Source organism: Suncus etruscus, chromosome 20 (assembly GCF_024139225.1).
Source record: "Suncus etruscus isolate mSunEtr1 chromosome 20, mSunEtr1.pri.cur, whole genome shotgun sequence".
Lineage (NCBI taxonomy): Eukaryota > Metazoa > Chordata > Mammalia > Eulipotyphla > Soricidae > Suncus > Suncus etruscus.
Window position 1 is genome coordinate 34,407,207 of NC_064867.1, and position 18,726 is coordinate 34,425,932.

Consider the following 18,726-nt stretch of genomic DNA (forward strand, 5'->3'; position numbering starts at 1 on the left):
TAGGAATTATGTATGTTAACAATGGTGTGTATTGCATGTATGGAGCATAGACATGTGTACTTGCAGAGACAGGTGATACACGTTAGCAATGCCATGTGTTTCGTGCTTGGAGATAGACATGTGTGTTTGCAGTGACAGGGTCATAGGAAGCATATCTGTTGTCATATGTACTGCTCCCCCTGTATTTCACCTCAACCATCCTTTCCTGCTTCCATCCACCAGGGACCAAGTAGGCTATTTGAATTTCATTAGCAAATCCTCCAAGGTCTTCTCAAAGACATTTCTAAAGCAGGAGGATGTGGAATGGAAAGCTCTGGGAAGGCTGGAGATGCTGGCAAGGCCCCAGTGTGGCCAGACATGGTGAAAATCATCTTCTGACCATGATCTCTGGCCTCTCTCCACCCTGCAGCCTCCACCCAGGCAGGATGTGGCCCATGTCTGGATGGCCATTCCTGCTGGGGTGACAAGGCTGCCAGAAAGTGCAGGAAAGAGCAAGTGCCAGAGAGGGACCAGAAGGTTGTGGGAGGTCCCTGAATTGTGCTGGTGTTGCCTGTTTTGCTTTGCCCACTGGGTAAAGGGAAAAAACTGAAGCATGAGCTGGAGGAAGTGGCCCAAAGCCAGGGTGAGTGGGAAGGGCAGTAGGGACACAGGAGAGGCAGAAGCTTTGAACACAGCTCAAGTGTTTGAAGCAAGTCAAGTTCTAGTTGTGTGACCTCATTCACAGCCTCTCTGAGTCCCCCCTTTCACTCCTGTCCGATGGGGACAAATATGCCACCAGAAAATTGGAGCTCAGCAACTCTCAGAAAACTGTATTTGAGTCAGGCTTGGGACCCAGTGCTCATGGTGCCAGACTGAGATCTGGGTCATCCTGCCAGAATCCACACCAAGAACTGGGTTTCTGTCAGACTATAGATTCTGATGAGAGGGCTAGGCAGTGGGGAGAGTGTTCTACAGCAAGTGGCTACCTGCTCTTCACAGATCTTCGTGTCCAGGCAAGGTTGGAACGACCTCCTAATGTTTATTGGGTAGATGGATGGAAGAATGATAGATGCACAGATAGGAGGGCAGAGGTTAAATGGGAAAACTAGTGGTATGGGTGAGAGGGAGGGAGGGAGGGAGGAAGGGAGGGAGGGAGGGAGAGGAGGGAGGGAAGGAAGGAAGGAAGGAGGAAGGAAGGAAGGAAGGAAGGAAGGAAGGAAGGAAGGAAGGAAGGAAGGAAGGAAGGAAGGAAGGAGGAAAGGAAGGAAGAAGGAAGGGAGGGAGGAAGGGAGGAAGGAAGGAAGGAAGGAGGGAGGGAAAGAAGGAAGGAAGGAAGGAAGAAGGGAGGGAGTGAAAAGGAAGGAAGGAGGGAGAAAGGAAGGAAGGAGGGAAGGAGAGAGGGAAGGAAAGGAAGGGAGGGAGAGAGGGAAGGAAAAATGAAAGAAGAAAGGAAGGAAAGAGGGATAGAGGGAAACAGGAAAGAAGGAAGAAAGGAAGGAGGGAGAAAGGGAAGGAAAAAGGAAAGGGAGGGAGGGAATAGGAAGAAAGAAAGGGAGGAAGGAAGGATGGAAGGAAGAAAGGAGGAGAGAGAAAAGGAAAGAAGGTAGGACAGATGACTAAGCAAGTGGTTAGGCAGGTGGACAATTGAGTTGATGGATGGATGGATAGATGGATGGATGATGGATGGACAAATTGAACAGTTAGACAAGTGCATAAATGGGTGTGTGTGATGCCTTAAGGACCAGAAATCGGTTTATTTTCATGCCAGAAATACATCAGCAACCCCTCTGCGGAGGAACAGGGGTCAATTTAGGGCATGGACCCTGGTGGGCACAATGATTGAACACCCCTAAGCCCCCCCCCCAGAGCCCCAGGCTTCCTGGCAGCCGCCTCTGCCCTGCCGAGACCGTCTGCCTGCGAGGCCGCTCCAGGCAGCTCAGCAGGATTTTGTCAGGTTTTTTTCCTTTCCTTTTTAGCTTTTCCTCTTCTGCTTCACAGGATAGGAGTTTTCTAAAAATAGCTGGGAATTTGCTTCTGAGGTCTTCATCTTGGCTCCTCCTTGGCTGGGATTGTCGCTATCAGCTCTGCCCAGGCACGCGTGCCATGCTCACAGGCCCCCTTGGGCTCCATATCAGACGGGCATGGGTGTGGCATCCACACAGGGCCTGTCTCCTGGGACCCTGAGACAGCCCTCAGCCTCTCTGTGGACAAGCCCCTGGCTGCCATCCAGGCTGCAGAAGATCCTGAGTCTGCCCATCTCAGCCAGAGGAGATTCCAATGAAAGAGCAGGACTTGTTTGCAGGACAGAGAATTAAGAACAACTACAGGGGACAAAGGAGCCAAAGCTGGAACAGCAGAGAGGAAGCAGATGCATTAGAAGGTCTGGGAGGGTGCAACCCATCACTGTCACCCAAGAGGGACACACTCTGGGAGAGCCAACAGGAGGGCCCAGTGTGGCAAAACAGAAAGGTTCAAGTCAGTTCCTAGGGCCAAAGAAATAGCACAGCGGTAGGGTGTTTGCTTTGCATGCAACCAACCCAGGACAGACCTGGGTTTGATCCCCGGCATCCCATATGGTCCCCTGAGCCTGCCAGGAGTAATTTCTGAGCACAGAGCCAGGAGTAACACCTGAGCACTACTGGGTGTGCCCCCACCCACCCCCCCAAAAATGCAAGACAGTTCCTAAGAAGACAGGTTCGTAAGTGTCAGGATGAAGGAGAGGAATGAAGCCCTCTGTCTAGTCCTGGGAGGACCCCCTAACTGCCAGCTGGCAACTATGGGGGAAGAGATTTCAGTAGATGGTACTGGAGGGCTCAGAGCCTCAGCCAAGTCACAAAACTGGTGAGTGGCCCAGTCAATCCTAGTCTCTCCTTCCCTTCCCATGTCGGTCCTTCAGGGGAATGAAGTAACTTTCAACCTCACTGCCTGTGAATTTACGCACCCTGCAGCTGGGCCTCGGGGCCTCCCTCCATTTGCTGGTACAGGCTCCACTCAGGAGCTGAAAAGCTTTAAGTTAGGTTTGTTGTTGGGTTGGGTTTTTATTTGTTTGTCTTGTTTGTTTGTTTTTTTAAACTCCTTCCATCAAAAGATAGATTCCTTCTTTGTGAAACGGACTCTGAAAAAAAAATAAAAAAACATCCCTGCTCCTTGACTGCCAGGCTCCCTCTGGCCAAACCGTTCTATTAAGGAGCTTGAACTGAATTGTGGAAAGGGAGGATGGCAGAGCCATTTATTTAAATGCGAATCAGATGACAAACCAGAGCACAAATCCAGTGGCCTCGACCCTCCTCTGGCTTCCAGGGCTGACCCTTTACAGCTGAGGATCTCAGAACATGCCAAAACCAAAATGTAAATAGTGATGATGGGACTCCCAGGCTGGTTGCAGTGATTCCCACTTCTTGTACAGGAGGAAAGAGCTTTGGGTCAGAAGAGATGAAAATTGGACAGAGCCCAACACTGCATTGTTTCCTTAAGTCCGGCAGCCACAAGCCCAGAGCCTACTTGTGGGGTCTCAGCAGGTAAGGAGGCCCAGAGGAATGAGATGATTGCTCCTAGGACACAGCTGGAAGAACCCTTTCCACTATGGAGTTGGGGTGCATGAGGCATTTCAGAGCGACAGCCAGGATAGGGTGTCAGCCATCAGCCCAGTTCCAGCCCACTGGGAAAACTCAGAATCTTGGCCATGAGAAGAAATGTGGCTGCAGGTTCTGAGGCTATCACACCTCATACCTGGCCCCATACACAAGCCAAGAAAGTGCCCATTGGAGAGAGGAGGACATGGAGATGGAGCCCTGTTCCCTAGACGTGGGTTGGGTCCCAAGGACTAGACAGATGTTAATTCACTCCCCAGCATTGATTGGGACCTCTGGGTCCTAGGCAGCACCAGAGATAGAATGTGGACATGGCCACCACCCATGCAAGACTCTAGCTCCTGAAGCAGGCAGGCTGATGGGGGGTTCAGATGCATTAGGACCAGGAATCAGGCACTCATACCCAACTGGGAAATCTGGAAAGCCTGGGAAATCAGGAACATACACTGCAATGAGTAGGTGCCTTTTGTGTGGGGTCAGACAGGCAGTGATGGATTTCGCCCCACAGTTAGGGCCCCCTTCCTGTCAGAATGTCATTTGTGGGACTCCATATCTGGACCCCAGTGCATCACACTACCAGATCAAAATACAAGAGAGCTCAGTAGTATAGAGGGAAATGCCAGTCCCCCAAAACCAGGGTCGCTTCCACGCACACTCCTGAGATACAGAAACTGGGCAGCAGAGACAGGCTTCCCCAGAGGAGAGGCAATGGTGGGGGAATCTGGAGGAAGGAAGGTCAAGTTCCCAGGGGCCTTGATCTGGCTTCCCAGCCTTTTCTGCCCCAGATTCACTTTCAACTTCTCAGGCTTCCAGGAGCCTCCTCATATCCTCGGGCATGTGGAAATGGGCACATTTCCGTCTCGCCCATGTTCAGTACATTCTGCTTAGCTGTCGCTTCGTGGAATGATCCTTCCTGCTCTCTTGAGCCAGACAAAAATCTTCCTGTTCAAGTACCTGTAGTTCCTGGGAAGCTTGGCCATGCCAAACCCATCAAGTTAGAGAAACCACTCAGGGACCCATCTCTCATCCTAGCTGTCACCAATTGGGAGAGTCAGAGACCAGATCTGGATTATTCTGTGACTGACACAGAGATGAGGTCAAACACAATTATGGGGTGGCTGGATGGACAGGCAGTGAGGCTGATGCATGGAAGAATCGACAGATGAAGAGATGGTAGAAGATCATTTTTCATCTTAACACAACAGTCATTAAAATCTCCAGTAGCCCCATTAACTCATGCCTGCTCTTGCTGTCACAAATATAATCACTGTTAATGATTCTCCTGGCTCGTGCTGTCAGAGATACAATTATCAGTGCCTGGAAACTCTGCCACAGGTAGAAAACAGCACCTCGGCTTGACAAAGTCCCTGTGGCTTGCTAAGCGCTTCCTTTCATTGGCGGCACTTCATTTGAGCATCCCTAGAGTGAGGCGAGACAGTCGCCCAGGATCCTGACTGAGTTTCTAAGGGTGTCTCAGTCCAACTGAGCCCAGTTCAAGTCCCAGCTCCATCCCCACTCCCGGTAATCTTGGGTCCAGGACCTCATCTCTCTTTTACCATGAGAGATCTTTTTGCTCATTAAGGGGGCTGTGTAGGTTGGTGATCACCTTAGTGGTGAAGGAGGTTACATCCATTCCTCTGCGTTTACATCAAATAATTTCTGCTTCTCTTTTCTTTTTGTTATAATAAAATTAAAGTAGGGGCCAGAGTGTTGGCGCAGTGGTAGGATATTTTCCTTGCACATGGCTGACCCACAATGGACGCGGTTGGATCCCCCAGAGTCCCATATGGTCCTCCAAGCCAGGAGCAATTTCTTAGCACATAGCCAGGGGTAACCCCTAAGCATCATCCGATGTGGCCCAAAAATCAAAATAAATAAACAACAACAGAAAAACCTAAAGTGGCATTTTCTCCTCTTGAGCTCAGAAGAGGAAAAATCTGCATGCATATAGAAACTCTTCTATATGCCTTTAACAGACCAGGACCACAGCAGGCTCCATGAAGGGCACTGGGCCCCAATCTCAAGAGCTTCTCCCAGGAGTACCCCTTAGGGGTCAGCACTAAAGGATCAGTACATGTGCTCAATGGCAAAAGAACCTGAGCGTTCCTGAGTCATGATCCCCTACTAGCCATCCCCTTTATTGCACCCTCTATCTCCAGACCCTCCTGTATCAACCCGATCCTATTTATGTTCTGTGGTTCCCAGTAGAATCTCAGGCTTCCTGCTGCATGCAGCCTCTTCCTTCTGTGCTCCAGCGCCCTCTGGCCTGGTCCCAGAAGACTCTGACTCAGCAGCCTGAAAAGGGACATGCCTATGATCCCACCACCAGGAAGGTGGAGAGCTGAGATTCGAACCTGTGCTTTGATTCCAGACACATAAGACCTTCTCTACCATCATGGGCACCTTCCCACTGGCCAGTCTCAACTCTAGAGAGAAAGGAGGGCACGTTTGTTCACTAGAGGATGGGGAGGGACAGTAAGCAGTGAATTCTGAGAGATATGAATCTTTCAGAGTCAAGTCTGTTAGAGGAAAACAATCACCAAAGACAGAGGACAGAAAGGAGTTGGACTTCTGGGAAGAGCTTGGGCCTATCTCCCACCCTCTCCCCCTGGGCCCCTCTTTACTCTGGACCTAGGATGGTCAGTTAGCCATGACAGTAGGGCAGAGCCAGTCCCTGTGCCAGACCAAGCTGAGCTCAGCAGGGGCCCTTTGTCACCCAATGCTTGCCAGGGCCTTGGCCTCAGTGTTAGGGTGTTAGGTGTCGGGTGGATTGGATTCTCCCTGGCAGCGCTGCAGACGCCGCGTTCCTGTAAGGGTGGCGGGCTCTGAGGAGAGGCAGGCAGGTGCTGCCTCCTGTCCCAGCCAGCCCCTAGGACTGACGTGGCGGCGGCTGCCTTGGCACAACACTGTGGGGGCCCAGGGGCCAGGTGAGGCTCTGTGGGTATGAGCTCATTCGGCTTGAGCTGAGGGGATTCTGCATAAATATGCATGAGAGAAGAAGACCCCTCTGGTCAGCCCAGTATATCTTGAGGGACAATAATTGGGGCTACAGAGCCACTTTCTCCTACACCAAGTGGGAGAGAGAAAAGCTGGGCATGTGGATAGATGCAGAAGACAGGGTATGGAACCCTTTGTGTGGAGGTTGGGCACTGCTCCCCTCTTTGTATATGCTTGGGCTGTCCATGACTTTCTTGGGGGACAGTGTAGCTGGATGAGATGGTCTGTGCAGACGCAGGGAATCTATTATCTCTGAGATCTTAGAGTTACGATGCCTCGAAGTACATGACTGCAGTGTGCAGAAGGGGGGTCCGCATTGTAAGTGAGCTAAGATCAGTGGACGGGCATGTTTGGGGAGCAGTAAATGTGCCCATCCGTGTGTAGAATGCCCATCTACTGCAGGCATGGTGAACTGTCCTCTGAGGGGCAGCGCTATGCGCCAACCACCATGTTTGGGCATGTGGGTGGTTTGGGGGGCTGCATTGGTGCCACTTCCATCACTTCCTTGTTTCCTCTTGCAGGTGGGACTGCCCCGACCATGTAGATGCCGGCTCTGGGGAGCAGCATGGGCCCCACTGAATGGAGACTTCTGGATCTACAGCCCTGAGCCTGCCCGGCCCCTGGACCTCGCCCCGAAACTGGGGATACCCCTTGGAGTTCACCACCACTGTCGCCAGCCCACCTCGGCCGTCCCCTCCCCCAAGGCCCCAGCGACAGCCCCCGGGAACCCCCACTGTCCCCTAAGGCTGTGCTGAAGACAGCCCCCACGGAGCAATCACCCAGCACCCTCCTGTCCAGCACTGACCCTCAGGCCTACCCCAAGTGGGGACTGCAGCCGACATGGGTGACATGACCAATAGCGACTTTTACTCCAAAAACCAAAGACACGAGCCCAGCCATGGGGGCGAATTCGGGTGCACGATGGAGGAGCTGCGGAGCCTCATGGAGCTGCGAGGCACCGAGGCCGTGGTCAAGATCAAAGACACCTACGGCGACACAGAAGCCATCTGCCGGCGCCTGCAGACGTCCCCCGTGGAAGGTAGGTGTGTGGCAGCAGAAATGCCAGCCTGGCTTCACTGGTGTCATCCTGGGGGCGATGAGCCAGATTCTGCAGCACCCCACAAACGAGACACCTGCGAACCAGAGGCACAGAGCAAAGCCAAGTTTGAGTCCTGGGTGCCAGTGAGGTGTTGGCCACGTGCAGGGATGGACTTAGCACCCTGGAAAGTTAGGGGGTGCCCTCTCTTTGGGGAAGGTCCAGGAGGGAGCTGACATGGCAGGAGAGCTCCCCAACCCCGCTGTCTAGTCACACCACAGCCCCACCTATATTCCCAACCTCATCCACAGTGACTGCATTCTGGGGTTCAGCTCCCTTGGCCTGCCCAGCTACCTGGTGCCCCTTAAAGGAATGAGCGTGAACTAGTCCTGTTGACTAGACCTGGCTCTGGTCCTGCGGCCACTACAGGAAGGTCCCCAAAACCTGTGTGTACACACACACCCTGGGGACAGGAGCTTGGTGACAGGGGTCTGGTCAGCCCCCTGGGGGATGACAAGTCAGGTCTCAGTGATGGGAGAGATCCAGCCCAGCCCAGTGGAGTTCCAGGGTTCAGAGTCGGGGCTCAGCCTTCATAACCTCAGGACAGATGGGGGTTGCTTCCTGCAAATCCCTGTGCTGAGCCCTGGCCTTTCTCTAGAAATGGGGCCAGAGCACCCCTCACTTCCTCACCTGCAGGCTTGAGCCTGAGCATAAAGTAGGGCTCAGTAAGGGACAGTCCCTACTAACCCAGGGCCTGGCTGGGCTTCTCCCAGCTAGAGTCCAGCTCGAGGCCAGCAGCTCTGATTCCCCCAAAACGGCCTGATCCCTGCTCCAGTGCTCAGGTACTCTGTACACTGTGCCCTCACACAGAGGTGGTCCATGTCTATTCCTGCAGCACCCACAGCTTGGGGTCAGTGACCCTCTGCGTCTGGGGATCTTGTCTGCGCTGCCGTGACCTACTGCTGTGACAGGAATATGTTCAGAAGCACCTTCTCTTTCTTGGTGTGTGATTAGCTTTGGACAGAGAAGAAAGTGGGGGGGGGGGGTGTCTTCATCCTGTAATTAGATCTAGGACTTAGGAATAACCAGGGTGGCCCTGAGTTGGAAGTTGGGCTCTGCCTGGGGACATTTTGTAAGTGCCGGCTCATGGCAGAATGACTCATGCTCCCCCTATCACCAGGTTGGCATCTCCACCATTGGGTTGGCACACCAGTCTGGCCCCTGTTCACCTCCATCATCAGATTGGCACATCAGTCTGACCCATGTTTATCCTCCCCGCATGTCGTATGTTGTAGGAAGGCAAGGACTAGGGGGGCACAGGTACTCAGCTCGTCTGTAAAATGGAGGGTTACACCTCAATGCAGAGGCTTCTCTCTCACCTCTCTAGACCTCGCTTTTTGCAAGGACCTCAGGAGATCCCTCATGGGAAGGACCCTTTGGAGAAGAGTTCAGAACAGTGCCCTGTTCCTTAATCCCACACAATCACCATCAATGGTGTCCACGTGCCCGTGGCATTTTTTTGTAAGATCCACTCTGGGGGGGACCACTCCCTGGAAGCTGGAGTAAGAATGGAGCAGGATAGGCTCGCAGAGCAGCAGTGTGTTCAGGGGAGACTTTCCAGGGGAGGCAGAGCAAGATGGAAGCCATCTTGGAGGTGGAAATCCTGTGCCATTCTGCACATGTCCACATCTCCCTGCCTCCATGCTTTGGGGTGCTGCTGGGAGGGAGGTATGAATGTGAGTTCTCAGCATCCGTCTCTGTGGGACAGGACAAGAGATCTGAGTTGGCCACCCCCCGTGGTCACACATTCCTGCATCCAAACCCCAGCACTGGTGCCAGGTAGTTGGATGGTACCCACAGATTCTATCTTCACCAGAGTGTAGAGAGAAGTGTGAAGAGAAGGTTCTCAGGGGGTAGTGGGAGCAAGTTTTGAGGGTCAGGTAGATAATCAGGATAGGGGTGTATCCCTGAGACACAGAGTCCTCTCAAATAGGCCCCATTGCCTGCTGGATACAAGACAATGTGAAGCCTTGAGTGGGACCCTGATTCTGTCAGTGTGACAACCCCATAGTGTGTGGCTTTTTCACCAAAGAGGGGCCAGCAGGGAAACTGAGTCAAGGCCCCAGGGAGAAGTGAATTGAGGCCGCTCAGATTTGGGGGCCCACAGGGAGGATTTGGTGCCTGGTCAGAGATGAGTGAGGACCCCGAGGTCTTCAAAGAGACCCTATCTCCTCAGGTGTGAGCCTGGCAGAGGCAGATACCCCTTATATGAAAGGAATGGGGGTACAGTCGCCTCCTGAAATATGTTGGGGGTGGGAGGGAGGCTGGAGTTCTGGCCCGGCCCAGTACTGAGAGGTTTTGGGGTCTTGATACTTGGACACTGGACTTCAATCTTCTCACCTATAACATGGAAATAGGGGTTCACCCTCGGCCACTTGCAGACAGCAGGAAGTTGATCACACTCTCAATGTTTTCTGCCTGTTGTTGTTGCTTTCCAGTGTTTGCTGAGCATTTTGACTCCTTAGAACTCAGTCTGAGAGAGACGGGTCTCGAACCAATTTATGGAACCGGGGTTTCTCTGTGAGGGTATCAGGCATGCTTGGATCCAGTCAGGGAAAGTTCTGGTGTCAGGCATGACTAGAGCCATCCAGCACCTCAAGGCTACAGGAATGCTTGTCCTCCTTCTTTATCTCTATTGTACCTGTGCTGCCTACATTCTCAGGCAGTCCCAACCCACCCCCGCATGCAGTGCGAGATGGCATCTGTGTGCCAGGGAGGTAGAGATAGAGAAATACAGGTGTGCTCTTTCTGCCGGAGAGGGGCATTTGGCCTGGAGCAAGAGAAGGGACCCAAGTAAAAGCAGCTGCTTGGCCTGCAGGATGAGACATGTCTACACAGTCTGAACATGTCCAACCACTGATAGAAGTTACCCTGAGTAGGAGACCTGAGCTGTCTGCCAGGGCATCAGGGTGGCATATGACTCATGCCCCAACCGGAAGACCAACCTGGTGTCACAGGACTAACCCTGATATCATATCTCGCCAGCTGTGGCAATCGAACCAATTCCTGTAACCTGTGCCTCAGTCTTCCCATCAGTGCTCAGGCCCTAGGAGGGGTCTCCTCAGGTCATACTGTGTGGGATGGGGTGAGAGGAGAGGAGAGGAATTCCCATATGTCTTGATGGAATCAGAGTCCGATGTATGCAACACTGGTGCTCTGGCCCCTGAACCATCTCCTTGAGCTCTCACAATGTGATTCTCACAGGTACTTTGGGGACCCCAGGAACCTGTGGGTCACTAAGGTCATCGCTGCCCTGTTGCTCAAGGATCCTATGCTGGGAACTCGGTGCTACTTTATAGGACAAGTAGAGTTCAAACAAGCAGACAGGCAAGCAGTAGCACAGCAGACAGGATGCTTGCCTTCCATGCAGCCAACATAGGCATCCCATATGGTCCTCTCAGCCCCATCAGGAGTGATCTCTGAGCTCAAAACAGGAGTAACCCCTAAGCACCAAAGGTGTAACCCCGAAACTAAAAAAAAAAATTTTTAATTAGGAAATAAATCAGCAGAAAAGAGGATGGCCGTTTATCTGGCCTGGTGAAATGAGCACCAGGGTGAACCTGGGGGTAAATCTGCTGAGGCTTCTCTGCCCCACACCCTGAATCCGTGAGTCCCTCTGAGCCCCGATTTCTGTGAAGAGGTTGAGTCACGTGGACAGGCGCCGCCCACGAAATCTCTGAATCATCCATAAAACTAATCCACGTGCAGACCCAGACAGTCCACCCACTCCTGGGCAGCCAGGAGGGGCATCTCTGGTATAGCAGCAGCTCTCTGGGCACTGGACTAGGAAAACATAAGACCCCCGAGATGCTTGAGGGTCTCGGTAGGTCCAGAGGGACTTCAGGTGACACTGCTGGTTGGTACTGGGCACAGTCAGACACCCAGGGGGCATGAGGAGAGGGAGAATAGCAGTGTTTAAAGGGGGGCCCAACTCTAGCAGAGCCAGTCACCCATGATTGCTGGTAGTTGAGACCTCAGCCTGGGTTGGCCTCACGCTACTCCAACTGGACACAGCCTTGCAGAGTTTTCTCTCCTTGGAGGCATCTCAGCTCTGCAGAGTAAAAGTGACTCGATTTTTCATGCCCGCTATGTGTCAGGAGCAGAAAGAGCACTGACTCTGAGTCCCACTCCTCCATGAGGCCATTCCAGGTCTCAGTTTCCCCATCTGCATGTGGTGTGGCACAACCCACCCTCAGGACCCCCCGGACAGAACCCCAGGTCCCTCCTCCCACTCTCACCAGCTGTGCCCAGCAGGAATATGGCCAACACTATGGTTTGAAGTGTGCCTCCACTGTCTGTGGCTCAGCTGGGGACAGAGTCCTACCTATGTCGTGCGGATGTCGTTTGGGGGACCAAGACAGGGCCACCTTCCAGAATCTTCCCTGGCAGTGTAAAAAAACAGAAGAAGGAGCAGAGAATCACATAGATGGTGACTGTAAGCACACAAGGCAGGTAGGAATGAGGGTGGCATGGAGCATGAGCCAATTCCCCAAAATGGCCCTCCAGGGTCCCCAGGACAGGGCACCAGAGTTGGGCCAGGGAGCAACTGGGTATATGGTGCTTCTACCACAGGCCAGGGCTGCAGAGAGCTTCATGGGCCAGGGGCAGCAGTCCAGGCTAATAGGACTCTGCAACATTCACACGCTCCCTTCATGTCGGGTACAGGGCTGTCCCCGCGCCAGGTGAGGATGAGGAAGCAGAAGTTGGGGTTGCCAGGACTATGCCAATCTCTAACTGCACACCCACATACGGCTCTGGTCCAGTGCCTACGCTGACGTCACCTCTGCAGGGAGCCGGTGCCTGCAGATGGGAGAGGTTTCCCGTGAGCGGCTCCAGAACAAGACAGGGTGCCAGGAATTGGGTGCCTGCAGCCTGGGGCCTCTCCCACGGGGCAGAGGACCCTGACACCCCCACTGAAGCCAATCCCGGTTCACCTCCATAAGGTCCTTCACACTGTGGGTGTTGTCCCCGGTGATCAGGAATGTGGAGTGTCAATACTGAGAACCTAGCACAGCTCTGGTCCCTGCAGTATGCGGGCTCCCAAGACAAGAAAACTAGGGGTTCAAGGAGGAAGTGCTCAGACTGGGCTCTGTGAAGCCCTCCCGAGGTGTTCCGGGGGACAAGGAGATGCTGAGGGGGGAACTCCAGGCTCCAGGAACCCCCCCTTCTCACATTTATTTGCATCTGGCAGGGTTAGTGTGGGTTGTTTCAGTTTAAAAAGACAAAAGAAATATTTGTCTGCTCTCAGAAGGAGGAACTAGAGTTGTCACCAGCTGGAATCGAGAGGTGGGAAACTCCATTTCCCATGGGGAACACTCACTCCCAGGCCCACCCCTGTAGGTTGCAGGGCAAGATCATCCAAGGAAAATGCACCCCTGAGAATTGCAGCGAGGAAAATGCATCCTGTGCATCTGCACTCTGTAGCCGGCCCCATCCATGCCTGCTGTCTGTCCCCACATTTGTGGGCTTTGAAGGGGGCCAAATCTGACTGGGTTCCTGACCACCCTGGGAGATCCTGTGTTTCCCCCCATTAGGAAAGGGGGTGATCCTGCAGCTCTGTGTATCTCCAGGCTCAGGCCTCAGAGCGTTAGCCCTCTAACCCCTACGGAGAGCTGGAAAATGGAGCAATAATTTAAGGAGCACGAAGTAGGGCAGAATCTAAAGCACAGCTTACAATTCTGTGCATTTGTCTCTAAGTCTAACCTTATCAAATGCACAATGGAACCAGCTGACCAGAGGTTGCTATCTGTGGTGGCCTTAGGAGCCCCCCCCCACGCACACACACAAACATACACACACATGCAGAGAGCATCCTGGCCACCTAGTGGCTGATTCAAAGCTATATATCCTTTTCCCCAAAAGACAGGGACCTCATGCAGAGGACAGGGCATTTGCCTGGCTTGCAGCCAGCCAGGTTTCATTCCCATCACTCCTTAGGGTTCCCCAAGTTCAGTAGGAGTGATCCTTGAGTACTGCCAGGTATAGATATGCTCTCCCCCAAAAAGAGAAAGATAGGGACCTCAGATCCTTGGATCAGATCAGATCAGGGGACCCTTTTCTGCCCTTCCTCAGCAAGACCATTGGCCACTCACAAGCTCTCATCCAGTGTCTCATCCTGCAGCCTTCTAGACCTCTAACCATTCATTTCTCTTCTTCCTTTTTTTTTCTTCTTTTTGGGCCACATCCAGTGACTCTCAGGGGTTACTCTGGCTATGCACACTCAGAAATCACTCCTGGATTGGGAGACCAAATGGTGGGAATCGAACCATCCATCCTAAGTTAGTGCATGCAAGGCAAACAACTACTGCTTGCGCCACCGCTCCAGCCCTTGGTCATTCATTTCTGAAGCCCCTCTGGATCCCTGACTCCTGCAAGCCCAGGTGTCTAGACTCATTTCTGATCCCATCATTGCTGCCATTGTCTGTCTCCTCTTTGGAAGTGGGTTGAGGAGAAACTGGGGTTGCTCCAAGCCCACAGTCCCAGCCGTCCATCCACCACTGTCCACCCAGCCTGGGCCTCCTTGAGGCTGGAGCTCAGCTCTCTCAGCACTGTCCCTCCAGGCCGGCCTGTCACTCGAGAGGTCCCCAGGAGGCAGGTAAGTTATTTATACGGCCCCCCTCACCCCACCACGATTATCTTACTCCTGGCGCAATCCCCGTCCCTGCTGTGGTTTCAGTTATTTATAGTCAGTGGAAATTAGCACCTCGGCTGATGCCTCCCTGGGGCCCACCTGCCAGCGCCAGCCACCGCCCCAACCAGAGTGCCCCCCTGGAAATTTCCATGGTCCCAGCAAATGGTCCCAGGGATCATTTCTGAGCCAGGAGGAGATGGGATCTCTCAAAATGAAATGCCATGAAGCTGAGAGGCAGGAGGGAGACCTTCCTGGTGGAGGAGCAAGGAGAGCTGCCTGGAGGAGGTGGCATTTGAGCAAGAAAAGCAAGGTTGACTTTGCAGCGGGTGGGGGAGGATATTCCTAGTAGAGGGAAGAGAGGGGACCAAGATGCAGAAGCAGGGAAGAGAGGGCGAGTGAGAAGCAGATCCCATGTGAACTGCACAGGGTGTGACTTGAGGGCGACGGTCAGAGGGAGCGAGTGTTTCTCTCCCCTATCCTGTTCTCTTGTTTACAAACAAGGAAACTGAGGCATAGATGATCTCAATCTGTCCCCCACAGCCATACAGGACATGGGTGGAGAAGAGATTCGTGCTCAGAGCCCAGTTGGGAGCACCCAGAAGGAGCAGGAACTTGACTCTGAACGTCCAGAGTCAAAGCAAAGTAGCAGGAGGGGCGCCTGGAGATTCTGAAGCAGTCAGTGCTGCTAAGGAACTGGTGTGTGTGGCTCAGAATGGGGCACTCCTAGAGGATGAATTCAGGAGGGGAGCACAGGCAGAGAGCTGGGGTGGAGATGGGAAGAGTAGAGCTTGGGGCAGGAAGAAATTATACTGGTCACTGCACACGCCCAGGCCTGAGGCCGGGGGCCAGGACAGAAGCTGGACCTAGAGGCAGCTCAGTCTTGAAGCCCCTTGAGAGAGACCTGCCAGTTTCGGTGGGTAAGACTGTACTGGCAGGGGCCAGAACTATAGCACAATGGTAGGGCATTTGCCTTGCACATGGCTGACCCAGGATGGACCTCGGTTTGATTCCCAGCATCCTGTATGGTTCCCCAAGCCAGGAGTGATTTCTGAGCACATAGCCAGGAGTAATTCCTGAGCGTCACTGGATGTGGCTCAAAACCAAAAATAAAAAATAAAAATAAAAATGACTGTAATGACAGCTCTGGGGGTTCTGTGATACACTAGCACCTAGGACAGTGCCCCCCAAGAGTGGGCACTAGCCTAAATGCAGAGACACCTTCTCCCCTCTCAGTGTCCCTTCAGCACTGGTCTAAGGGGACATCTATGAACACAGGATCAGGCAGCAGGTGGGGGGGGGGTCGCCTGCATGTTAGGCATGATCAAGGTGATGACAATAAATCGTTGTCCGGCGCCAGGGTTCTATCAAGGAGGGTGTTGTTAGAGTGAGAGTCTATGGAGCAGGCTATTTTAGGGGTATCAGGTCTGGAGTGGCTTGTGGGCCCCTCATGAAGCAAATCTGGGGGACTCACAGGAAACTCAAGGCCCAGGAAGCGTTCAATAGTGATGAGGCTCAGTCACGGAGCAGGACACCAGTGGCCCCCAAAAGTGAGGGGGCATGACTTCCTGTCCATCCCCACTACAGCCCACAGTTCCCTCTGCCAGGGTTCTCCCAGAACCAGAAAGAGCCTCCATGATAGCCGAGGGTATTTCCAAGGACAGAGCCAGAGACCCCAAGGAAGTGGGGTTCTGAGGCCACAGGACAGATTTCTTTTTTTTTTCTTAAGCTGATCAAAGTATTCCATATTTATTTATTTATTTATTTATTGAATTTAGTTTATTTATTTGTTTATTTATTTAACATCTTTATTTAAGTGCCATTATTACAAGCATGTTTGAAGTTGGAGGGAGATGGGGGATTGGTGATGGGAAGGTTGCACTAGCATTTGGAATTTTAGATATTAGAATTTTAGAAATTTAGAATTTTAAAATAGAATTTAGAATTTTAGAATTGAATTTAAAATTTTAGAAATTTTGAATTTTAGAATAAAATTTAGAATTTTAGAATAGAATTTAGAATTTTAGAAATTTAGAATAGAATTTAGAATTTTAGAAATTTAGAATTTTAGAATAGAATTTAGAATTTTAGAAATTTAGAATTTTTAAAATTTAGAATTTGCGATGTGAAGATTCCTCCAAAAACTAGAAATTGAGCTCCCATACGATCCAGTTATACCACTCCTAGGAATATACCTTAGGAACACAAAAATACAATACAAAAACCCCTTCCTTACACCTATATTTATTGCAGCACTATTTACCATAGCAAGACTCTGGAAACAACCAAGATACCCTTCAACAGATGAATGGCCAAAGAAACTGTGGTACATATACACAATGGAATATTATGCAGCCGTCAGGAGAGATGAAGTCATAAAATTTTCCTATACACGGATGTACATGGAATCTATTATGCTGAGTGAACTAACTCAGAGAGAGAGAAAGAATCAGAATGGTCTCACTCATCCATGGGTTTTAAGAAAAATAAAAGACATTCTTGCAGTAATTTTCAGAGACAAAAGAGAGGAGGGCTGGAAGTTCCAGCTCACCTCATGAAGCTCACCACAAAGAGTGATGAGTTTAGTTAGAGAAATAACCACATTGAGAGCTATCCTAACAATGAGAATGTATGAGTGAAATAGTAAGCCTGTCTAGAGTACAAGCAGGGGTGGGGTGCAGTTGGGTGGGGAGGAGGGAGATTTGGGACATTGGTGATAGGAATGTTGCACTGATGATGGGGGGTTCTTTAAATGACAGAATTTAAAATTTAGGATAGAATTTAGAATTTTAGAAAGTTAAAATTTAACATTTAGAATTTTAGAATAGAATTTAGAGTTTTAGTAATTTAGAATATAGAAGTTTAGAATTTAGGGGCCGGATCAGTGGCGCACCCTAAGACAGACCTCGATTCAATCCCCCGGCATCCCATGTGGTTCCCCCAAGCCAGGATCGTTTTCTGAGTGCATTGCCAGGAGTAACCCCTGAGTGTCAACAGATGTGGCTCAAAAACCAAAAAAAAAAAAAAAAAACCCTTTAAATAATAAAGTTTAGTATTTAGAATTTTAGAATAGAATTTAGAATTTTAGAAATTTAGAATTTTGGAAACTTAGAATTTAAAATTCAGAACAGGGCAGATTTCATCCTTGTTCTCTGTGTTCCTGGCCTTTCTGTCCCACTGTCCTCTCTCTATGCTGTCTGGGCCCAGACTCCATAACTGCCAGAGTCTGCACTATTGTTTCTAGAACACCTTTGGCCGTGGCCCTGCCTTCACAGGGGATTGTGTGCAGAGGCTCTGTAGTGCCTCATTTTAGGGTGCTCAAGGGTGCATTTGGGTCAGTTCCCTCGAGCCCAGACTCCTGACTTGCACAGATAAGGCCCCAGAGATGGTCTGAAGGTAATTCGGGGGGGAACCTGGGACTCCTGAATGACAGCCTCCACACTTGGCAGGATAGCAGGGACAGCAGTGCCAGAGGGTCCAGGCACAGTCCTGAGTCTGAATGCACCATCAGTTACTGTGTGATCCAGCCGGTTTCTTTGGGCACAGAAGCCATTGGGTGGCTTGGTACAGTGGTATATACCCTAACAGGGGTCACTGAGCTGATGAAGAGCATTGGGGATGTCTGCTGGCAGCTGCTTTTTTCATGGCTTCCCCCTACTGCTTCTCTCCTCATTCTTATCCTCTTTCACCTCCTCCTCCTCCTCTTCCTCTCTCTCTTTCTCCTGCCTCTCCTTCTCCTCCTCTTTCTCTTCCTCTTCTCCCTCCTCTCTGTCTCCTCTACCTTCTCCTCTACTTCTGCTTCCTACTCTTTCTTTCTTCTTTTATCTTCTTCCTCCTTGTCTTACTTTCCCCCCTTCTATTCCTCCTCCTCCTCCTCCTCCACTTTCATTTTCATCTTCATCATCACCACCACCAGTAGCTAGCTAGGGTTTGTTGTAGGTTTTGCATCTCAGGTCCAGAGAAAGTTCACCCCAAAGCTCACACAGCCTCCAGTACAGAAAAGAAACAGGTGAGGCCGGAGTGGTAGCACAGTGGCAGGGTGCTTGCCTTGCATGCAGCTGACCCAGGGACGGACGCGAGTTTGATCCCCAGCATCACATATGGTCCCCTGAGCCAGGAGTGATTTCTGAGTGCCGAGCCAGGAGTAGCCCCTGAGCACAGCCGTATGTGGCCCTAAAACAAAAAAAAAGGTGTTAGAACAGGGAGAAGTGGAGTAATGGGGTAAAGAAAAAGTGGGGAAGAATTTTGTGTGTAGCAACAGCTCCATATAAAGAGATACCAGGCCTGTGAGACAAGACAGGAGAGAAGGAATGAACCTCACATGCTGTCATCCCCAGTCTGATCCTCAGCACCACATGCACTACTGAGCATAGCCAGGTGTGGCCCTAGTGTCTCCAGAGTAGCAGAGATGAGATCTGCCCATGGAAGTGGTTCAA

The 18,726-nt window shown here is 51.5% G+C and overlaps 2 protein-coding genes across 6 annotated transcripts in view; both read left to right on the forward strand.

Annotated features, from left to right (window-relative positions):
- Window positions 1-18,726, forward strand: part of ATP2B2 (ATPase plasma membrane Ca2+ transporting 2) — a 259,107-nt gene that overhangs the window by 145,240 nt on the left and 95,141 nt on the right. For all 5 annotated transcript variants that reach the window (XM_049766248.1, XM_049766250.1, XM_049766249.1 and 2 more), the window contains exon 4: window positions 7,088-7,605. In XM_049766248.1, coding sequence (XP_049622205.1) covers window positions 7,407-7,605 — 199 coding nt within the window. In that variant the 5' untranslated portion in view covers window positions 7,088-7,406. The remainder of the gene's footprint in view (window positions 1-7,087; window positions 7,606-18,726) is intronic.
- The window catches only part of SEC13 (SEC13 homolog, nuclear pore and COPII coat complex component), a 241,855-nt gene that overhangs the window by 114,414 nt on the left and 108,715 nt on the right, over window positions 1-18,726 (forward strand). The window lies entirely within an intron of this gene.